Source organism: Cryptomeria japonica, chromosome 8 (genome assembly GCF_030272615.1).
Source record: "Cryptomeria japonica chromosome 8, Sugi_1.0, whole genome shotgun sequence".
NCBI classification, from domain to species: Eukaryota; Viridiplantae; Streptophyta; class Pinopsida; order Cupressales; family Cupressaceae; genus Cryptomeria; species Cryptomeria japonica.
The window spans coordinates 106761247-106785907 of NC_081412.1; the positions used below are offsets into that span (position 1 = coordinate 106761247).

General features: G+C 35.6%; 1 protein-coding gene across 2 annotated transcripts in view; it reads left to right on the forward strand.

Moving 5' to 3' along the window:
- Positions 1–715: 715 nt before the first annotated feature.
- Positions 716–24661, forward strand: part of LOC131062450 (uncharacterized) — a 29473-nt gene continuing 5527 nt past the window's right edge. For both annotated transcript variants that reach the window (XM_059210806.1, XM_059210807.1), the window contains exons 1-5: positions 716–1078; positions 2709–2817; positions 3386–3501; positions 17774–17893; positions 18073–18162. In XM_059210806.1, coding sequence (XP_059066789.1) covers positions 830–1078; positions 2709–2817; positions 3386–3501; positions 17774–17893; positions 18073–18162 — 684 coding nt within the window. In that variant the 5' untranslated portion in view covers positions 716–829. The remainder of the gene's footprint in view (positions 1079–2708; positions 2818–3385; positions 3502–17773; positions 17894–18072; positions 18163–24661) is intronic.

Consider the following 24661-nt stretch of genomic DNA (forward strand, 5'->3'; position numbering starts at 1 on the left):
TGCTCCATGCAAACAAGTTCCACCCTACATCTCTCCCTCTCTCCACCCCTATCCCTCTCTCCACCAATTGAACTCATGTACAACATAAATATATACCAAAATATACCAATTTTTTTTTCAATTGACTTTCCACACTTCTTTGGCATACCCATTATACACCAAGATGCAATTGCAAATATGAATACATGTAAAATGATTCTCACCTCTATTCTATTTATATCATAAATATTACAAATCAGTACATCGTATCTTTTGCTTCTAGATTCAACTGTCTAGAACTTTTTTTGCATCAACTTTTAAATCACACTCCATGATCCATTTTTCTCTTACAACTCTCTCATCTTAGTGGTGAATCATGGGATGTGATTTGAAATGTAAGTTGAATCTAGAAACAAAAGATACAAATTACCATAGACTGTAAAAATCTAATCTCTCAATTCACTACCTATTTTACATGTCACAATATTAATCTAAAATAAATATACTAACATATTACGGCAAAGAAAAATAAAAATAATTTAAAATAGAAAAACAAATACACTTTTAACCTTTACAATATAAAATCAATATGTAGAACACTATACCTATAAATATGATCACATGTACTCTATAAAGGACGTCAAATAGTTATATAAAGACATTTTAAAAAGGTTTAGGACATATATTACAGTAAAATTAAATATTTTTTTAATGATAAAAAGGCTTTTCATTTACAGGGAAGGATATGGTCCACATATCATACCTGTTTCTTTTCCATCAGTGCTCATTGCATTTACCTTGAGGAGAAGTTTTTGCATTCAGTAGTAGTTGCAGAAAGGGTTTAAGGAAAATGGTGGCGGATTCAGGCTCAGCTAGCGGCGCCGCCGCTGCCGTCGCTTCCTCCTCGTCAGCTGCACCAAAAATTATATTGGCCAAGCCCTCCGCACCTCGCATGGAAAGTGGGGGAATTAAAATATTAGAAGCACCAGACAAAGAGAGAGACAGAGAGAGTGAGACAAACCCTAGATCTCGCTTGCCCCATGGCTCCTTAAATCTCCTCTCAGATTCTTGGGATTTCCACCCAGATCGCCTTTTCAATGTAAGTAACGGTTTCCTAATCACACATCAATTGCTTTTTTTTAGACTATAAGGGTGTAATTATCTTTGTTAGACGACCTTTGGATCTAGATATAGATGGAACTCATGCTTGCCTCGTGGTCACACCCAACCAGTGAGATATAGTGTACTATCCAATTTTGCACTTTTATTCTGTCTCCTGAGGATTTGACTTTTTAGGAGGGCCAGTAATTTTACCACTCGAGCTCGCCCCATTTGATAGATTTGTTATTCTTAGTTTCTACAATTAAGTGGCATCTCTACTATCGCGTGCAAGGGTCAGAGGGGAACCACACCCAACAATTTGGATATAGTGTCGTAACCAATTTATCATTGGTATTCTGTTATCTGCCATTAGATTGGGACAAGGGGCAAATGGGGGACTTGCTTCCCTCCTTGCCCATTGCCACCCTATCACCCAGATAGGTGGAGGATACTGAATTTTTCTTGATTTGATGCTCTACCATGTTTCAGTGATTTGGATGTTGCCAACCAAGACTTGCACCTGTCCTCAACCTTTACCATATCCACCCAGTGAATTGCATAATTTTTTCTTTTAAATCTTAAATTTAACATTGAATGTGGAGCCGCCTTCTGAAAACCCTGATGCTTAACGTACTTGAGCTCAACAATTTAGTATGTTTCATGGTATTTGAACTTGTGGCTCCATAATAAACGCCCTGATACATAGTACTTTAAGTACATAACTCCTATGGCTAATGGGATTAGAACCTATGGCTCTGTTATGAAAGCTACACGATTCTTTTACTACTTGTGCACGATGCTTTTACTACTTGTGCTGAGCATTTACCCAAATTTAACTCTTTATTGTGCTTTATGCGATGTTAACTTGAGGTTATGTTATGAAAGCCGCGATGCTTTTACTACTCGAGCTCGATATAGTCCTCATTTCAACAGCTTGCCCAATGGGATTTTAAACAGAAGCTACCTTATGAAAGTCGTGATACCTTCACCACTTTATCTAAGTATTTCTCTTATTTAACAATATAGCATGTTTCATGGCATTGTCTCTATTTCAAAAGTTTATATGCATTTTTTACTTGAGCTCATCTCATTCCATTTTACCATAAATGTTAGGGTAAAGTTAATATGTATTTTAAAAAATAAGTGTTTTTTAAATGTCAAGAGTCCCTGCCATTGTGGGGATGGCAGGGTATCCTTGGATGCAAGCTGCAGAGTGGAACGTCCCCTGCATTGCAGGACCATCCTGGGAATGGTCGCCCCTTGAAGGTGGCACCTGAAGGAATGGCTAGGGGATGGATGTTTTGTCCATCACCCCCAGTACGTGGGCTTTACCCTAGGGATGCATCCCTGGGGAACACTGAAAAATACTAATAAAATAAAAACAACAATGAAATAGGCTAACGAAATAATAACAATGGATAAATATGCCAACCCAGGGTGCAGAGAATAAACACAAACAATTGAAAAAATTACAATTTCTACATAATGAACTGTTATACTTTAGTTGCAATTCGAAATCACTAGTCCAGATTGATTGAATTTTAAAAATGATTATAAATGGCATTCATTCAATTTTTACATGATAATTATCTTAACCAATATGTTGTGCACATTGTATGGCTGTATAGCTAGTGACAGATAATACGGACTTCACAGTTATCGGAGTTTTGGGACCTCCTGGTGTAGGCAAGTCAACAATTTTAAACGAGCTTTATGGCTTTGACAGGAATACATCAGGTTTGTCAATTTTTCTCGCTCAAGATGTCTAAGTACTAAATCTTTTCCCAGTCAGTTTATCTTGTAATGTGATTTTTTATTTAAATTTGGCTCGGCTGTGTTGTGATTGAAATTGTAAGTCAACGTTTGGGGGTTTTAAGGTTGTGGTATGAGGTTAAAGAGTGTAGAAATTTGTAGCATGAAGCAAACTATTGTATGTAATAAGCAATACGCTAATTGTAGGAAAAATTGTAAATGGTAGATGTGAAATGATCTTCAAATTATAAGAACATTGTTAAACATAACGAGAATTGATCAATGCCAGAAACCAAGTAACTGACAAATAAAACTTACTTGACAAAATATAATATTTAAATCAAACTAAACATGTATATGGGAGTAATTAGTTAACATTGGTAAGAAATCAATCTGTTGAAATGGTCTTTGAAGTCTTAAACAGAGAGGATTGAAAATGAAATTATAGACTATGTTGCCTCAGCATTTGCCTTTTGTTATTGTCTCTACCTTTGTATTTGCAAGAAATATCTTACTCTTATCTATTTACGCACCCTGGGATTGTATTTGGCAGGTGTACTTCCACCATTTGCAGTTCAATCAGAAGAAAATAGAGCTATGGCAAGGCATTGTAGTGTTGGCATTGAACTTAGGATGTCTGTTGAGCGCTTTATCCTCCTTGACACTCAGGTTTGTTTTAATGTACAGGGAAAACTGATGATTTTGTTATTCAAATGTTTTAATGTGCTGCATCGCTGAAATATGTTTGTTTCTCATGAAATTTCTTTCAATTCTATTCCAGTTGAAGGTTTTAAATCCCATCACAAATTAACAAGCTAACAAAATTTGCTTCAACTGTTGGAGATTCTCTATCTATTATGCTGTTGAGATTATTAACAAGTTTGTTTTCATTTCTTTGTTACTTTTTTAGTAACGTTATATAAGAATGCCTTTACCTGTTCCACTAACTTTGTACTAGGCTTTTAGCTATGTATCATAAGGTTCATTATTTGGTGCCTTTATGGTCACTGGTTAGCTAACAGGGTTTTTTTCTTTAAGAACCTGACATCTGAATTCTCTAACAAAAGGCCTTTAAAATGACAATTTAATTCATATAAACAAAATCCATTAATGTAAAGCTCCAGGTGACCAGAAGTTCATGAGTTATAATCTGGAGACCCTTTTATATTTATTATTTTTAGTCTTTAGATGGTTTGAAATTTGAATACAAACAACACTGATAAATAGCATCAATTAAGAATTTAAGATTAAATACGATTTTGGTAACAAAAAACTGGGTGTTACTGATAAACAAAAACTTTAAATGCAGCCTATATTCATTATGGAAACAACCAAAAATTGGAACCTTAACTACAATCTGGTGTTGAAGCAATTGGTTGCATCATCAGGATTAGTGATCTCTATTTATGGATGGGCTTCAGGGTCGATAATCTCTATACATTGATGGGCATTTTATATCCATCTTGTTTCATAAATCGATAGAGTTCCCTTTTAAGGACCTACCAGTGGAATTTGATGTTTATAGCTCTACGTTTATTCTGAGGGTTATTAATTACCTTCTCAAACTTCTCCAGCTGTTATTTCAGAAGCAGATTAAAATTTTGCTGTTGCTTCTTATCCAGTTTACCTTTCTGCAACTGTAAAGTCCTAATGTTTATTGATTAATTCTGTATGCTTCTTCTCCTTTTTTTTTTCTAGCTCTAACATTAACAATCACATTTTTTTTCCTTGCATACTTTGGTATCGCATTTTTACACATTTGTTCTACCACTAGATGTTGTCAAGAAGGGAAAATGTCCTCTAAGCTTCCTCATTGCTACATGTTTTAGTTTTCCAATTTTCTCCTTGCTGAGTTTTTCTGCCATCTTATGCTTTTTAGGTGATCTTTAGTGACAGCATACAATTGCTCACTTGCCACATAACGTTGATAGTCCTTTTCCAAGAGATAAGCCTTTCCCTTATTCACCTTGCCATAACTTTCATTTATTGTCATGGCAGCATTCTTTGTGGTTAAGAACATTCTCTTCAATCAAGCAGATCACCTTTTGCTTAGCAAAGTTCTTGATTTTGCTGGAATCGTGTCAGGGTAAAGCATATTACCAGAGAGATTAGCATATTAACGTCCTAATCCTTAGTCATCTTATATTGCCCCTCATGAGGGTAGGTTGGTTTTGTTGAGGGAAAGGCGGAGTAAATCCATCCCAAAATAGGTGAGCCCCAAGAGGTGGTATGGACGGGTGTTTTTGAAACCCTTGGGCCTATTTGTGGAGGTGGTTTCCTAGCGCCCTAACAAGTAATTCCCCATCCTCTATTAGGGTTAGTGATTAGGAAAAGAGTAAGGATTGGGGGCTAAAATATGGTAATTATCACTTGTATTATGATTATCAATTGTTCCTTAGTATTGATAATCTAATTTATGGTATAATGATGTATGTTAATTACTGGGAAACAGGCAGCCTCCTAGTAGGGGACATTACAAAGAAATAATCAATTAATATCAATGACAATTATTATGATGATTCCTATTGGTAAACAATATCTCCTAAATGCATTTGCATCCATAATATATTATTTTCCAACAGCCAATCATACTAGGGATTTGATGGGAAAGCACGGTAGCGCGTCAGGAGACTGTTATCCACAACTTAAGCCCAAGGGCACGGATCATTCAATCAAGACAATTCAACCCCTTGGTCCACAAGTAAAACAACTTGGGGTGGTCTACTTAATTGAGTGAACTGGTGTACTGCATCTCCCTATCACATGTTTCACATTGATTTCAAACATGATTGCTGATGGAAATTAGGTAGTCAATTTATTTATCCTATATTTCTTGATGGTTTTGCAATCAATCCCTTGAATAAATTTATTTAAGGATTCTTTAGAAATTTGCTAGAATTATACATGTATATTTATATTGCTGGTTATTTTTGAGACTTTCCCGATTCAATGGACAATCCTCTTGATTTATCCTTTATTAATGACCTGAATTACTGATCTGTTATTATTCTCATTACATGTCTTGCATATTACTTTCTTATTTCCTTTATGCCTTCATATCTCATTGAGGAGACCCATCTCTTTGAAAAGAGATATCCATTTTAAGGATCATGTCTACTGATGGCTGCCTTATTATTCAAGCCAGATCCGTTTTTCTGACTATAGATCAAATGCTTATTTCCCTTCATTCGATGCACAGATTTCTTATTCTTTATTTTCTATTTGATCATTCCATAATCCATATCATACATAAACTTACTAATTCAAGGCTGTTAATCATAAATTAGATTTCTGCTTTTTATTTTCTATTTTCTGATTTCCAATCAAATGTCCATTCCATTCAATTCGATCCTTCTTGGATGCCTTGTACAAATGAAGTGTCTCCTTTTTTATATCTTTGTTTCTGTGAAAGGTTACATCCTTTCACTAGCATCGTCTCCTTTGGAAGGGACACATCTCCTCCTAACCAATTGCTGCCTTTGAGTGCAATTATATACTAATGGTAAATATAATTTCTTGAAACTAGTTGCTAGCCCTTGCTTTAATCCCAATCAGCCCTCAAAATAACTTAATGCCATTTTAATTTCCTTAGTAGGGTTCGGCCTCTTGCCTTTATATTTAACTGCATTGCCTTCGTTTTTAATTTATTTATTAAAGCTGCAATATATTTACTAAAGCTGTGATTTCTAGCAAGGACATGACACTACCCAAAGCAGACAAACACTTAATACAAACAATTAATACCTGGTCGGGTAACCAATATTATCAAAACATAATAAACAACATTGTATGTTGAATACATCATCTCCCCATAAGAAAAAGTCCTCTTTCAGACGTCTTTTAGACGACAAGTAAGCATAAAGTAATATTAGGGAATATTGATGACAATATTGTAGACGAAGACTTGTACATGAACTTGAAAGTGTACCTTGCAAACTTGGACTTCTAGTGTACTTGGCAAATTAAATGAGTGTAATGGCAGTCAAGGGGCAATATCCCTTGTGGGGTCCTGTTGGTGTACGTTTTATCATATACCAAACATTAGAATAAAATACCCAAGGATGCTCTATCCTCTCTTGAAAAACCACCACTTATGCTAAGGTTGCAAGAAGACTATATGGCGATTCCAAGGTTTCTTTGGTCAGGTCTTGACGTGTGGATAAGCTCAATGGGCGTTGTGATATGCTAGTAATACACAAAGGGACTTACACTTGTCTCGTTCAATTCACAATGGAGGTTTATCGTTTGTGGGTTTTGGGATTGTGGACTTCAAGAAAACTGAAAAGGAGATATGGTTTAGAAATTCTGATCTATTCCTAAGAATTCAGGAGACGGTAAAGACTAGGTGAAACTAATAACAACACTTTGTTTTGCCACACTTAGGACAACTACGCAAAGCATGTGCAATCTTCTAAGGTTGTGCTCAAGATTTTCATACTTACGAATAACACCAACAATTGAACAATATTACTTAAAGTAGAAGTTAAGCATCCACATCAAAAGCTCAGGCTAACTTTACATATCGAATGAAAATCATCCATCCAACAAAAGTATGAGCAAAAAGTTTCACCAATCTAAACTATAAAATCCTTCATTCTTCTAACATACATGAAATAAAATCTAAAGTATGATGAGGGATATGAACCATGCCAACTCCAAAATAAAAGAGGTAATCACCATCAATTCGAACAATGCATTACTTATTACTTTGGCAATTGTATGCAACGATTGCTTATCTCAACATGTTTTGCAACGTGCTCTCATGATTTACAAATGAGGGGTGAGTTCAATTTATAGGCTCCCCAATTACAATTAAATGGCTAGGATTGATTTCTAATCAACGACCGAGATTAAAACAACCTAATTCTAATTAGGGTTTCCCAAAATAGATCAAATATCTGTTGGATGAGAGACAAGTGGCACAAGATGCTATCTTTTAGGATTGCACCCCCTTCTGCTGAGAGGTAGTGTGTTCAATGAACTTGGACATGTTGACTTGAATTCCCCAATTTGTGTCGAAAAATTTGCCTAAGTATGGAAATTTGTCTAGAATACTCTTCTTGCTGCCAATTTATGTTGCACGTGGGAGCTTGTCTTTGACTCTTCAAAAATGAAATCCTTTAAGAAATCTGGAATTTCTTTCCATACTTTCGCCGAGTCTGAAGACTTTTCTTTCTTGATGCTTGGAGACTTTTTCAGGTGCCTTGAATTTGGAGAAGAATTTGATTCATCTCCTCTTTATTTCTTCTTTGTTCTTCTTCTTTCTTCCTGTTTCTTGTCCAACATTCAGTCAAAATTTGATTCTTTTGGTTGTGCGAAATTCCACACATAGCTAATTTTCATGTATCAAACCTTTATCCACCCGTTTGTTTGATTGACCCTTGATTTCATGTGCTTGTCAAATTTATTTTCCCGCTTGATTGCTCGTTTGATTTCATGTGAATTTGTCAAAATTAGTCGATCCTCGTAGCGGTCCGGCTTGATGGTCTTCTTGTTGAATGGATCAAATATGAGGTCCCTGATCCGACATCTTCACATATTTCATTTATGCCTTGGACAAATTCGTGTCTGAGTTTGATCAACTTGCTTGGACAAAGGCTTGGACAATTTTCAGTCCTGTCTTATGGCCTGACTGTGAATGTGCCAATTTATTTTTCTCCCTCTTAGGTTGTCTTAAACCGGGAACTTGAATGTGTCTGACATATTAAGGTTTGTGTCTTGGAACATATTTATGTCAATCTTTATGTCTTGGTATGTCCTCGAACTTGGAATATTCTTGGACAATCATCCTTCATTTTTTTATGGATCGGAAAAGTTCGGACAGTCACATGTCCTCTTGTCTTTGGCACATTTCGGAATTATAATCAGACAATTTGTCTTGCTCTTTGTCATGTCATCTTGGCAGGCTTCGGAAGTATGATTGAACAAATTGTCTTCCAATCTATCAGGCCATCTTGTTCTTGGAAAGAAAAATTTCATGCTTTGGATTGTTTGGCATGCTCGAAGGCTCTCCTCTTGGCAGGGCGAAGTTCACATATCCTTGGACGATTTTTTATTTGCTCAAATTTTGTGCTTAGTTTTTCCTTTGGACAAAATCTTTGGACATGTCTTATTCCTCAACAAATTTTGGATGACTTTCTTCCTTGGATATAAAAGGGCGGACTTTCCACATCTTTGGACAGATTTTAGTTGATGCTTCACTTCAAACTTGGAAGGTTATCACATGTATATCGGATATAAACAATCTTCCTCTTCCAAGGAGGGTTTGGAAATGATTAAAACTTCCTTGCTGACCATGATAGCAGCAGTTTAACAATGTGAATTTAGATTACATTTTTTTTGACAGGGCAGAATTTATTCTTCCTCGGGCAAGTCCACTTTCAATTTGTTGTCTTGGATGATCTTGGATGAATTTTATTTTTCTGCAGATTTGAAAGATTTTTGAGAAATCTATGTGCAGATTTGAATTCTTTTCCCAAGGTAGATTCAAGGATGATCAATGGTGAACTCAAAATTTTATCAGAAAACCTTGGTGATGGCGAACTTGAACCTTTTGGATGTTCCTTTCAAACCCTTGGACCTGCTTTATTCTTCCTTTTGGAGATGTTCAAGGTGGAATTTTCTCCTTCAAACTGTTATCAATGGTGAATTTAAGGAGAATATCCAACTTATTTTATCCAACCCTTGATTTTGCTTTATTTGTCATCCAAATTCTTCTGAAAATTTGATAATCTAATTGGATTTTGGAGCTGCATCCTTTGAAGAATTTGAATATTTTTTCTTCAAACCCTTGAATTTATTTTACTTTTGCAAATGTAATCTGATAATATGATCAAATTTTGGCCTGAATCTAATAATCTTTATGCCTGAGAGCTGTTCACTTTGATTTCCAAACCTGTAGACATGGTAGATTTTGAAGTTGGATAATCTGTTCATGCATTGAAGCTACTAGCTTCTCTCAACTTTGGTGAATTGTGAGAGAGTTTTGATGCTTCCTTCTTTGCTATACAAACTTCTTCTTGGCAAACAAAGTATTAATGAATGGGCATCATGTCTTTATAGCTTCTTAGCAATTTCTAGAAGCTTTGTGTTTTATTCTATCTTTAGAAAATTGAAACCCTTTGCCTTCTTCTAGAAGGAAGCTTGGAAGATTCTCAAAAATTAGAAAGTTTTATTGTTTTATCCTCCCTCTAAGAAGTTGGAATTTATCCTCCCTCTAAGAAGTTGGAATTTATCCTTAGAAGCTTCCATCATGTTTTAGAAAGTTTTATTTGTTTTAAATCTCCTTCTAGAAATTCGAATTTGAGGAAGGCATGCCACAATTTTTTTTTCTTTCCTTGTTGTGCTATTTTTATTTATTTATTTATTACATTTTTATGTGACTTTAATTGCCAAGTCATCTTGCCATTTTTAATTCTCTTGGAATGCCATATCATCTTTTATTGCCAAGTAGGAAATTTATATATTTTTTAATTCTATGCCATCTTCAAGTGGGCCCTACATTCTTTCTCAAGCTTTGGTGAATTTTGCACATCTTCCTTATGCCATGTTTTTAAAGTGGACTTGGAAAGAATTTCTAGCTTGGACATGAAGTGCACTAAAAATTGTTAGACATTTTTGGTGCATGAATAAGCTTAACCTTACACAGGAGTAACCCTTGCCATGAGTTAGTTAACCCTCGGTAGGAGTTTAATATTTGTCGTACAATTTTTAAATTGATCCCGCTCAATTTTCTTCCACATTTTAATTGATCGTCTGCCATTCTACCCTTGAACCTTGTTGAACTTGTTTGCCATTTTTATTTCTTCAACTTAGATGAAATTTTTGATGTGCCATTCCACGTGCCTTCTTTTGACTTGGTCAATAGTGTTCATGCCATGTTCATACCTTGCTGGTTCATCTGGACAAAAACCCTAATCTGGATTTCTATTTTGCTTTTTGCACTTGGAGACCTCATTTTTGAAATTTGAGAACATGGGTAGGAATAATCCGGCATGGGGATCAAAACCCTAATCTCGAAAAAAAACAAATTTTTCAAACTCTTGCTTTTTACACTTAGAAGCAAAATTTTTCGAATTTGAAGACATGGGTAGGATCAGAATAACCTAAAGAACAAAACCCTAATCTCAGAAAGAAGCAAAATTTTCGAAGCCCTGCTTTTTATATCTAGAGGCGAGATTTTCAAATTCCGACAAAATGGGTAGTAATAAAATAGCTCAAAGAACAAAACCCATTTGCTAGTTTAAAAAAAGCAGAAAAAAGCAGAAATTTCTAAAAATAGTAGGTTGTCAGAAATGGCTCAAAGCAATTGCGATTTCGTTTTTCAGACCTTCTGAACACTTTGGCAACATTCAAATTCAATTCTGAGCATAATTTCTCGATTTGGCTTGGGATGAATTCTCAAAAACTCTAACTCTAAACTCTCATTGTAAAAAGATTGGTGATTAGCAGATGCAACACCAAAATAGAACCCTAAAAAGCAAAAAGAAAAGGGGGTCCCCATTTGCAATGGGGTGATGTGTGAAATAGGTCACAACAGGTCCCAAGGCAATGCCTTGGATGTGCTCCCTATTGTGATGCAAGTTAGGGTTGAGGGGCAAAGCCCACATCACCAAGCCCAAATTAAGACCTTTGAAACCACATAGATCTTCATGGCGCACATTATTTTTCGAATTTCTTAAGAGGCAAAAAGCAATGCTAACAAAGCTAGAAAATAGAGAGTTTGGAGTGCTTAAACAACATATGATGTCGACCTAGGAAGTTGTATGATGTAGAAGGATGGAGAATGATGTCATTGAATGTTGAAGGAAACTACTTGCTACTGTGTGACGAAATTAATGTGGTTGGAAGTGGTATGTCGTTGTACGGTGCCAAAGGCTACTTGTTGTACTATGAATTTCTAGAGGGGCCACCTTATGATGGAAGGAATGGCCCATTATGCAAAGGGTAATTGGAGTTGTATGGTATGTAGGAAGAGGGGTCATCATATGGAATGATGTTTGAAGAATGAAGGTGAGCATGTGCTAGGGTGCCAAGCAAGTGAACAACATTGTTGTATGCTATATGAGGAAAATTATTGTATGGTACACTAGAGTGATTGCCAAATGAAGGTTGCTATATGATGAGAGTAGGCTGTACAGTGAGAGCAAGCCATGCTAAATGAAATTGTCGTATGTTGTCAAAGGAATGTTTCCATATTTCCAACCACTGAAGCCACCCTTGTTGTAAGTGGGATTCCATATGCCGAATTGTAGTGACTCCTTTACATTGCTACATAGGTTTGTTGTACAAAGAGCAAAGAACTTGCCCACCGCCATATGATATACTCAATAGTGATAATGCTCAGTGCGTGAATGAGGTTGTATGATGATGCCTTTTTGATGCCTTTAAGGAGATTGTACATTGAGATAAAGGGGAGGTCGTATGGTATGAAAACATGGGGGGCATACATTCAGTGAGGGTATGATGAATTGTTGAGAGTGAAACAAATTGTATGGTATAAGTGAAACACTGCCATATGAGCAAAAATAGTGAAGGCTGTACAATGTGGAAATGCTGCCAAATGAGTGGAGACCATGGGTTTGTGACGTAATGAGGAATCGATGATGCTTTGTCTCTTAGTCGATTTTGTACAATATGAGGAAGTTGTATGATTTGTTGTGTTTCCTTTATTGATTAAAACCTTACTTTATGTTGTGCAATATGATAATAAAGTGGTCATACCTTATATTTGCCCCTCTTATAATTTTCACTAGAATTTAATAATTTTTTCCTTTTCCATTCCAATCTTCCCTTATTTTCTAATTTTCTTTTTTTCTTGCTGTAATTGCTCTTAGTGCTTTGAGACTTACTTGCATTCTTTCATCGGTTGCTCTTCACTGAGAGTTGTAGCTTCAAGGAAATTACAAGTTGACAGAAATACTTCATAATCCTCTATTTTTCAATGAAATAGGCCACAGATAGAATTTTTTTCATCCTTCAAACATGACTGTAACTCCAAAATTCCTTTGTTGTTCGGTTCCATCGGACCTGGACTCTTCGTTTAGTCTTCATTGAAGTTTGAGTTTGATAAATTCGAGGAAGCTGCTTCCTCATCGATAGCTTGGTTCTTTAAATCAATTACGTACTTTTGACCCTTGTTGTCAATTTAGATTGTAGTCTTTTAAATTTCCAATTGTGATCAGCTTGGGCTGCTACCAACCAACCCCAAACTAAGAATGCATTGTATGCTTTTTTCCTTAATGAAATGACCACAAAGTTTAACAATAATGCTTGGGTTCAAATAATTATTTTTTGTCCCATTAAAACTCCAAGTACCTAATATCTCGTTGATCTGCACCCACTATTGAAAAGTCGGGGTCTAAATGTTTGGTTTGTCAATACTTGTCCAAGTGTCTTCTAGATATACGTTCACACAATTTTATTGGATCAATCAACTATAACAGTTTTATTGATGAGATTCCTTCCAAGGATCTCCATATTCACCATTCTTGGTTTCTTTGCTGTGTTACTTGTCAGTAACATTGGATTAATCACTTGGTCATTTGACAACAGAGGTTCGGTCATTGGATCTTCATTCTCACTAGATTCCAATTGGACTCTAGCATGCACCATCTCATTCTCACTCTATACAATAGCATTTCAAAATTCAGGATTACTTTGTAATAAATCTACTACTTTAATTGGTATGGTAGTTTGAAGTACTTGCCTTGTAATATTTTTCTTGGATTGTAGTTAACTTGTTACTATACTTGCATTTGCATTTGAGTTGTGTCGTTTGTTACCCATAGAATTCTCCACTTTGGCCCTTGCTTCACGAAGTCTTTCTTTTTTTTGTATGTAGGTTCAGGTACATGGCCTTCTTTTCTTGGGCATGAGTAATGAGTAATACTTTTATTTGCCTATCAACATCAATTAGGTTGATGCTAGCCTTTTGCTTTAGACATCTAGTGTCTTCATGGTCTCCAAGTCACACCATTTGTACAATAATTGCATTGTCTTGCTTGTTCTAGCAATCTCTTCCAAAGTGTCCCCATTCGCTACATTTCAGCATTGTATGATAGGATGTCCGTTGGGGTTATACTGGATTTGATTTCACCCTCTTTGATTTCAATAACTACCCAAAGATACAATTTGTGGCTTTGATGGAGTGGACTGTTCTCCCTATGTAAAGAGTACTTGTGGATTCCTAGTCTTCAAATTGTATGGGCACTCTTTTATTGAGTGACCCATAACTTGGCAAATCTCACAAAACATCTTTCTAGGACAATTACCTTTTGTAGCCCTCAATTTGGCTATCAATACACCATCGTTTGTTAGTTTCTTTCTTTGCCTTCAATTCTTTCAACATTCGGAGCATGTCCCTTTGGAGTGCTTATACCATTCTTGATTCATTGTCATTGTTGTCATTCCATCTTCCATCTTCCCCTTTTATTCTTTTACTGCACGAGGACATTTTATATTTACTTACTATGTCTATTGCTTGATTGTAGGCTTCAAAATAGGATGAGAGTGGTATTACTTTCATTTCTTTTCTTAATGATGGAAGTAAACCTTGAATGAACCAACCACCTTTTTAGACTGTCAGCCAGTTATATTTTTAATTTTGTCAGTAATTGTTTAAGTCTGTGATTATAAGCTCGTATGTTTTTGTGCTTACCTTGTTTTGTATTGTTTCTACTACTATTTCATTATTATCACAAGGCAATTTAAATTCTTCTTCAAATGCCTTTTTTAATCTCTCCCATGTATTTATGGAGGCTTGGTCAATTACTGTATACCAGTCAATTGCTACACCTTGTAAGGTGGCTGGAAAAGATCATAGTCAAATTGCTTATCATCTTGCCCATTTGTTGTCCAGATTGTTTCACAAGTCTTACAATGCCTAATAGGATCCTCTGATCCATTGCTTGTAAACTTGGGTAACTTTTGCTTTTTGCGACTAGGGCTTGCCATGGTTTTATTCTCATGCAAACCTAGCGCTTGGAATTTGCTTGCTCGAGAGTTTTGATTCGAATGTTTTGGTGCTTCCTTCACATTCTTGGCCATGTAGGAATCCTAAACTCTTACCTTGGCTTCAGCCTTTTGCACACTTATTTTGCCCTCAAATTTTCTTTTATACACTCTTGGCTTGATTTCTTCTCCTTTGATTGACAACCTTTCAATGCCTTGAAAGCTACTTGTACAATTTTGTGAAAGAACGCGACTTTGTCTCCCAACTTCCCTCATCTAGAGAAGGTTGTCTTGACTTTTCAACTTGACTACGCTTTCAAGAAGGGCTTCGACTTGGGAATTGTTCGGTTATATTTTCCTCAAGTGTTTCTTGTAATCTCCTCCTTCGTTCCCTTTGCTCAATGATCCTCAAAGATCTCCTAATCTCATGGTCTCGACTACCTTGTGGGCTCTTCCCCTCTTTTTTGGGATCAAGGACGTGAATCACTCAGATCTGACCTGATTTATTTAAAGGCAACAACACCAAATGTTAACTACTTTATTTAATAATATAAATACGTGAATTAATAATAGAGATGACAGTGCATATATGATACGGGAGTAAAATATATCTTTATTCGCACATGAATTATTATAGAAGAAGACCAAAGATGGTCAGCTAGAGATTAGAGTTGATCCAACTAGATCATACGACTTTCCTTGATGATACACAATCTATTTAAACAACCTGACGGTTGCCAAGAGGAACACAACCGTCAACCAACCGATGCTCATATCTACTTGAAGCCAGCAAACACTTGATATGGACAATTAATAAATAGTCAGATAATCAATATTATTGAAACATAGTAATAGATATTGAATGAATGAATGCAGGATTTTAATACTGTCCACAAGGCCAGAGCAGCCCACGGGACCCACGGATAGCCAACACCCCACAAAATCAGGGCACCACGACCTTAGTCTGCATGTAGCCTCTTCCCAAGATCTGCTCTTCCGCAGTGAATTTTTATCAACAGATTTGTTGACTGTACGCTGACTACAAGTCCCAAGAGAGTATGTCTTTCTATTAACGAATGCTAACAATTCAATGACCAATAAGGTGCCTTAATTACTGTCATGTTATGTATATGAAATTCCCTATCTTCTGCAAAATTTGGTAACTATTGCGCTTATTATCATTAATGATACCTGCTGCTTTTGCTTGGCCTGGGTTTACCTTTGAAATGTGATGCAGGAGCATCTTGTATCACCCAAAAATATTGTGTTTGCTTTTTGTAGTTCTTGTGTGCAAGTGTAACTTAAGCATGCATTTTGTTTTTTGTAGTAGTTTGTTGTGTTCAAGCTTATCTTGTGAGTTTGTGTTCTTCTATATTGTTTGGGCAGTTTTGGGGTCTTTGTGCATCCTATGGTTGTTGGGGTAGCACCGTTTGGCCTTGTGCAGACCCTGTTGGTTTGGCGTCTGTCTATTTTAGTGCATTTCAGGTTGTATGCAAGCTTTCCTTGCGTTGAACACAATGAGAGCCTTGCTTTTGCCACTGTGCATTTTCACCCAACCTGTGCAACACTACTTGCAAAGTTCTCACCTCACTAGCCACACATGTATGCGCCTTAGAAAGGTCAACAAATGTTAGTATGTCTAAACAATTGGTCAGTGTCAAAGCTGTTGTTAGACAGCAATTATCAGATTTATCATTTTATTGATGACTTGTCAGATTTAGAATGTCAGGGAACTGTCAGTTTCAAATTTACTAAGTTATGTCCTGATTGTTCTACTTGAAGACTGCACATCTCTTCATTGCAGATCAGATTTCCTCTTGTGCATACATTTATGGCTTTGACGTCCTTCACTTCTCTATGTCTGTGCAGATCAGATTAATGTGGGCGCTATTTATTGGGATCCATGGTCATTTAAGCAGTTCATAATTCGGGTGATTGAATACAGACCAATTTGGGTTTTGGGAATAACTTGAGGTGAAGTGGTTGTTTTGCGGAGAGTCTCAGCAAGTATCTCTCATGGGTTGGGGTAGCATAGTGTTATTGAGTTTAACATATAGGTGGCCCACTTGCAAGACTTGTAATTCTTTCTTTTTTGTAAGTATATTGTTTTTGTGTTCTATCTCCATTGTTCTTCCTTGTGACTTTGTATGAGCAAAATCTACTTTATCTAAAGGTATAGATGATCAGAGATTTAGTTTCTGATCTGGAGGCTACTGATTTGTTTCCCCAAAATGATGTAAAATAAAAGACGTGTCTCAATTTCTATATAATAATATTATTTTCTTCCTAGAATCACAACTTTTTGAAATTTTTCCCAAAGACAAAATGTCGAGAATTCAAAATTAAAAAATTAAAAAATATTTAATAATAGCTGAAAACTTCTAAAATGCATGGCCCGTTATCTACTAATCAATATGTTCATGTCATTAAGTGGTCTTTCAAAATCCTTCTCCATTAGTTTCCTAATCACACTCGATCTCTATTTTTTAGCAATTTTTTAAACAAGTTGCCTTATGTGCTACAAAATTGGCTATGGTGACAAACAACTTAGTTTTTTCATTTCCAACATGATATAACTTGGTTTTTCTAAATAAGTTAGAAAGAATTCTGGCTTCATGAATGCTATCATCCATTTCTTAATTAATTGTTTCTTTTCCCCATAGTTTTTAAATAAATTAATATTTGTAAGACTTGTCCGATTTGTCACAAATATATCTATTTCAGCCATATTTCTTGTTATGGCCCAAACTTTGCGCAAAAATAGCAAACGTTGCCAATTCAACTTATTGCTGCCATCAACTATAGCGCTCCATTTAGATATGGATGCATTCTAGTTACTTTATTTGGTTTATTTGCAGAAGAATGCTTAATGAAAATGTTTTTATACAATACAAGATGACATTAGATGATTATCCTTATTGGAGATATTTTATTGTTTTATCATACGAATTTTACATTTGTCATGTGTAATGTGGCTTTATATCTACAGCCTGTACTTAGTGCTTCTGTTTTGACGGAGATGATGAGGCCCGATGGATCTTCTGCCATCTCTGTTTTGGGTGGAGATTCTTTATCAGCCGAGTTGGCACATGAGTTGATGGGCATACAGGTGAGCTCTTTTCTTGCAAGAACCATGTATTTGCATGCTTTGCCTAAATTATTCACGGTCGCTGAACAATTGATATGATTGCTTCTTCTTGAGGATTCTGCATACTCAGATCAACATTCTTTTAGAATATATTGTGCTAACATTTTCCTTTCCTTTGTCCATGCAAGGGCACATTCTAGCTTGGTGTTTTCCTTGCATCGGTCTGCCATGTAATTTTGCTAGTAACGGAGGGCCTTCATGATATCAGTCTTTGGAGACTTATGCTAACAGTAAGGCCTATGTCTTTTATGCTTTTGGGTTGTTAATAATAAATATACTTTGTTTAGTCTTCCCGATTGTTCAAGCTTATTTTTAAAAGATATTAGAATTTGATTTCATACCGTTTCAGATTAAACAAGTTCATCACAATTTTTTTTTCATGAATTTCTGAGTCCTTTTGTCTTCGATTTTATTTTTTTTTTGTGAGAAATTTTGGGGGTATGGACTGGTACTGAGAGAAATTGAGATTCTTTAGATAGGATTCGTGAAGGTAGTTAGGCTAGATAATTGATAAGCAAAGAATAGTGCAAAAGTTATATCACAAAATTTGGCAAGATGAGGACAATTTTTTGATAAGGTTGATGGAAGATTCTTCCTAGACAATAAATGAATGAGATTATGACACCATCTAAAAGCAAATCCATCTAGCTCTGCTTATTGATTACACGAATATAAATGGACACAGTAATAGTTGAACATGCATATGTTTGCAAAATGTTCTTATCTTTTAGATTGAAAAGAAGATCGTCTCACCTTAATGTAAGGAACTTGATCCATAAAGCTTATGGATAGTCCTTGGGAGGAATCATCAATATGAATTCTTTATTCCTTAATTTGTTGTTTTCTAGATTTATGTATTATATGGAAAACATGGAAAGCTTACTTCAATAGGAACATTCATATTTATATTATCAATATTTACTCATGTCTTTAGTTAGCAGCTTGTATCAATTTTGCATTAACTAGTAATTGGAAACAACCAATACAAGCAAAAGATATTTGAAGAGATTTACTTTGGAGAAATCCTATGTCGGAAAAACTCCAGCAAAATAATCCACTGTCTGAATCAGGTGTACAAGCATGCTCCCTTTTCAGGGGCTTCTAACAACACTTCTCTTCTAACATTCTCTCATTTGCACCTAATAGAGTTAACTCCAGTGTGGCTACATAAAATAACACAATCCTCAAGAACCATGGCAATGGATTTCTACCTTTAATTGCCAATAATCCTTAGACTAGCATGACTGAAATGCAATTCTTTCAAGGGAATTCAATCCCTTTGATCCTTCCCTGATTTCTTCCGAAAAGAAGGATTAACTAGTACATACCTAAATGGGCATATTTATGCTAGATGATTAGTACGAGTGCGCAAGGTGGAATTGGAACATTGTTCATGTGAAGGGACAGAACTGCTTCAATTCCTTAGCCGAGGCTTCAGTTCTGTTATTTTTTCCCATATGGGATGATTCTGATATTGGCTGCAACTGACAACTGCATACTGTTCCCATTGTGATGAATTTGCCAGTAGTCTAGATTCTAAACTGTAGGATGAGTAGTCAAAATCGTGGGATGAGTCTGTTGTGGCATAAATTGTCATCTTCAGCTCTTCATTCAGTTTTTCATGGCTCTCTTTTCTTAGTCTACTGGAAGAAACCTGCACAGCATGATTGATCCCTCAATCACCTGACTATGTGTGTTTCTTCAATAATTTTCAAATCAAAATTTATGTACAAGTATAGAGGGGTGGGAGTAGGCAAAAAGAAGAAAACAAATGAAACTTATCCTTCTTATATCTCTGAAGATTGATGGTACAATCTTATCCACACAGTAATACTGTTCAGGTAATTAATCATATTTGATGATGGGTTTGACATTTGTAAATGTTGTCATTTTTAGTTGAGAATGTAAAGAGTTGTGTAGAAGGTTTGAGGTGAAGAATTGCATATGTTTAGGAACTAGAAAGTTGAAGGTCACTAATAAAAGCTTATATAGGTTTTCTCAATTGTTATGTTGAATTCCGTAACGAAAAATCAGAGTCCATGAAATTATACAGTTTTTACTGTGAGAAGGTTCTCTTCATGGTTGCAGATGCTCTTAACTTCAACATGTATCGGTGCTTGCTATGAGGTGATTGACTTGGTTCAGCAGATTCAGTTGGTGGTGTTAGTGCTGGTGTTACAGGAGCTCTTTGGTGATAGCAGGGACATTACACATATTTTCCCTTGGGATCCAGGTGGAGTAGAGTTTTTCTTGTAACTGAGATTGACAAGCAATTTCAAGAGGGGTAGATTGTAATGTCCCCCCCCATTTTTGGAGTAAGAGTAATTAATTAATTTAATTAGTTAAGTCGCTCTAATTATTGATATTTTTATGGATAGCTTAATTAATTATTTTAATCAATAGTATTAAGTTAATTATTTATTAAGTTATCAAATAAATTAAAAATTAAAAGATTACTTTATATTTAATTATTTTAATAAAGTGACTTAATTTAATATTATATCATAAAGTCACTTAAATGAAATATTATTAAATTAATATTATTTCTAGAAGCTTCTGGATGATGGATTAAAAAAGTTTAAAAGGGGGTTTAGCTCAGCTTCTAATCTGCCAGGAATTGATATTTGCTTTGTGGAGTTTGTGGAGACGAGGGTTTCTGCAGAATATTGTCTTTGGGAACGAAAACTTCCATTGATAGCATAACTGAGGGAGTGAAAGATCTCTTGAGGGGTTGCATTGAGGAGGTGATACTTCATCTCATTTGTGCTACATTGGTGGCCAAGGGCCAAATTTACTTGGATTCATATTGGAGATATTGTTTGGCATCAAGTATCTTCAACAATTCTGCTATTTGGAGCTGATTTATACTATCATTCACTGAGTCCTTATCTCAGTAATTTCTCAGGTTTATATCAGATTGTATCGGTGACACGGTTTTGCTCACAATACCCCTTTGTTGCATCGACTTTGCCCCTAAATGGGAGTGCTTCTTTTATGATGAGTCAACGATGGTTATGATGCTTGAGAGGGAGTGTGGAAGCTGTTAATCATTTATAATTATTGTTTGAAGAATTCAGAACAGAGGCGGCTAGGAGAAGGCCATGATTTGGCTAAAGGTAGCTCACCCTTCATTTGGTATTGCTTGCTTCTTCAACAGTCACCTTAGGCGATTTCCTTGAAACATATTGTTGAGATTGAAGGCACTTTTAAGTTTCTTTTTCAGGTCTGCCATGAGGGTCGATGAGACCCATTGATCATCTGATTTTTATTCATTACTCATCGCTGGAGGTTCAAAATTATGTGGGCATTGGTGCATTGACATTGTGTGATCGAGACTATCGTTCCAGTAATAAATTAGGAGCTGAAGACTGCTGGGATCATTTCATTTTTACAGCTGCAACTACAAGGACAAGGCGTCAAACTCCAAGGAGGGCGATTTTCATCTTAGAGTCCTCCAAAATCCTAAATAAATTCTGCCATCATTGTTGGAGGTATCTCTTCAGTTCGCCAACAGCAAATCAGGTTCTTAATCGTTGTTTGCCTATGAAATATCATTTTTTCTGAGTACTTAGTCTTCAGAAAATTGGGGGCAGCCATTAGAATACCTCATATGTCTATTTGGGTTGAGTAATGAATGCTATGGTGCCATTTGTTAAGTCTGAATTTGTAATCAGAACTTATTAGACAGCAGTATTGAATATTTTGCTTATTTTGAAGCATGTATGGCAAATGTTTGTTAAAATGTCCATTTCCAATTTGAAGTACATTTGTGGTATATTCTTCATGATTTGTTGCTTATACATTCTCTACATCAATTACAATTAGTACATGATGGATTTCAGTATGTATGAAAGATGTTTGACAATCTTCCTTGAAGTTTAACTTCACCATTTACACCTATAAGCAAGGAACCTTATAGGTTAACATTCTTAAAGAAATCTGAAGTTTTTCATCAGTCATATGCTGAGTGAAAACTGCATAACACGCAAGTAATACTAGCTGTCCAGACTGCATAACACACATAATACTAGCCGTCCAGACTGCATAACACGCAGATTATACAGACTGGGAGTTTGAACATTAGGTTGACAGCTTATTGTTTAACAATATTCCTTGCATACTCAGTCTATCAACAGAAGGGGATATTACAGCCTGCATTATTTATAAAACAAAATAGCCGGAACCCTAAAAAAGTGCCTTATTAAAATAAAAGCAACTCATATTTCTGTTGTACGAATTTTAGGTGAACATTTACAAATTCTATTAAATTTTTGTTGGTTCGCCAAATTTCGCACTTGAAGCCAAAAATTTGGCGAATGTGGCTTAGCTATATAAATATTGTCAAATTTATACAATACTCATGGAATATGAAACCCATGACATCAAATGTTCCAAACAAATATCAAAAGAAAAACTAGAAGTCTATGGTTCAAAGGAAGCTGCATCCCTCCTACGAAGGCATCTAAGGTAGGTCCCACTAACTAGTGGTGGTTATGGGTTTGAGGGATAGCAATGATAAACTACACAAGGTGTTAGATGTCCATTTTTGTCATTTTTGAGATTTAGAAGGAAAAAAAATTGAGTTTGGCCAAGTCTGGGCATCAGGACTCTCTGGTTCTGCGAGTCCCAGGACTCAGACGAGGCTGAGTCCTGCCCCTAGGACTCGCCCACGGTAACCTGGCTCGGGACTCGCCGAATCTTGGCGAGTTTTGGCAAGTCCTAGAACTTTGATCGCAAGTCATGAGCTGGTAGTGGTGGTTATGCTGCTGCTGTGAGGTTGGAATATAGTTACAAGACTCTTGGTATTCCATAAGTTGGTTGGATAGTTTGATAGTTTGTATTCCCGTGATTATGTTCATTTGTATCAGTTTGTGTGAATGCACCAAGGTTATAAACTTGGTCACTCGTACTAGACATTTAGGACATTTTTACATTGTCGGTTTGTGATAATTAGGGTGATTGCAGAAGGTTACGCTATCGATTGATGAGACTTTGTAAAAGGTATCCAAAGACCTTGTTTTATTGAATTGGTGTTGATTCAAAATAATATACCTATGAAATATTTTTTTGCTGGCGGGTTCTCTCGGAAGGGTTTCCCATATAAAATTTGTTTCTTGTGTAATCTTGTGGATGCATATTGTTCCATGTACTTTTGTATATGCAATGCGATAGATTTATGGAAATGAAGCACAAAGCCCTCATATGTAGACTGTAACAAACATTGAAAAAACTTAGGAAATGAAGTACAAAGCCCACATACATAGACTTTTATGGATTTTGACAATTTGCAACATGAGGGGACAAGAGAGAACCACACCAAGGCAAAAATCAGAAATGAAGATCCACAAAGATTTTTTAGATTGGTTATAAACTTATAAGTAGTGGGTCAAATAGGGTTGGACACACAAAAGGGAGGGGGCTCAAGCAAAATATAACATGGCAGGATTTGTTAAAATAATATTAATATCTTTTGTAATGGTCATCTTCTATTTTTAGCAGTCATCTTAGTTGTCGACTTATTTGGCTATTTAGCTTTTTAGTCAACTTATTTAGCTTGTTAAGTTAGCTTTTAATTATTTAGCCTTTTAAGCTATATTTAGCTTTTTAAGCTTTTTAACTTATTTGATTTTACTTTAACAACTAGTTCTATTTATAGAACATCGTCTTGTAACCTCTCTCTATATGTGTGTATATTGTTCAATGTAATTATCCGATTATTGAATCATTCATTCAATTATTTTTCATGGTATAAGCGCAGATAATTAATTTTGTTTTGAAATTTCTTTGTTATTTTAAAAATTTTCGAAAGGAATTTTTTAGAAAAAAATTCAAAAGTTTTTCGAAGTGGTTTGCTTCTAGTTTGTGGATTTTTTTGCTGCAAATCGCGTCAATTTTTTTTTATTTACTTGTTGTGCTATTTTTATTTATTTATTTATTACATTCTTATGTGACTTTAATTGCCAAGTCATCTTACTTGCCATTTTTAATTCTCTTGGAATGCCATATCATCTTTTATTGCCAAGTAGGAAATTTATATATTTTTTTATTCTATGCCATCTTCAAGTGGGCCCTACATTCTTTCTCAAGCTTTGGTGAATTTTGCACATCTTCTTTATGACATGTTTTTAAAGTGGACTTGGAAAGAATTTCTAGCTTGGACATGAAGTGCACTTTAAAAATTGTTAGACATTTTTGGTGCATGAATAAGCTTAACCTTAGGCAGGAGTTAAGTAACCCTTGCCATGAGTTAGTTAACCCTCAGTAGGAGTTTAATATTTGTCAAACAATTTTTCTTGGACAATTTTTAAATTGATCCCGCTCAAGTTTCTTCCACATTTTAACTGATCGTCTGCCATTCTACCCTTGAACCTTTTTGAATTTGTCTGCCATTTTTATTTCTTCAACCTGGATGAAATTTTTGATGTTCCATTCCACTTGCCTTCTTTTGACTTGGTCAAAAGTGTTCATGCCATGTTCATACCTTGCTGGTTCATCTGGACAAAAACCCTAATCTGGATTTCCATTTTGCTTTTTGCACTTGGAGACCTCATTTTTGAAATCTGAGAACATGGGTAGGAATAATTCGGCATGGGGATCAAAACCCTGATCTCAGAATTTTTTTTTTTTCAAACCCTTGCTTTTTACACTTAGAAGCAAAATTTTTCGAATCTGAAGACATGGGTAGGATCAGAATAACCTAAAGAACAAAACCCTAATCTCAGAAAAAAG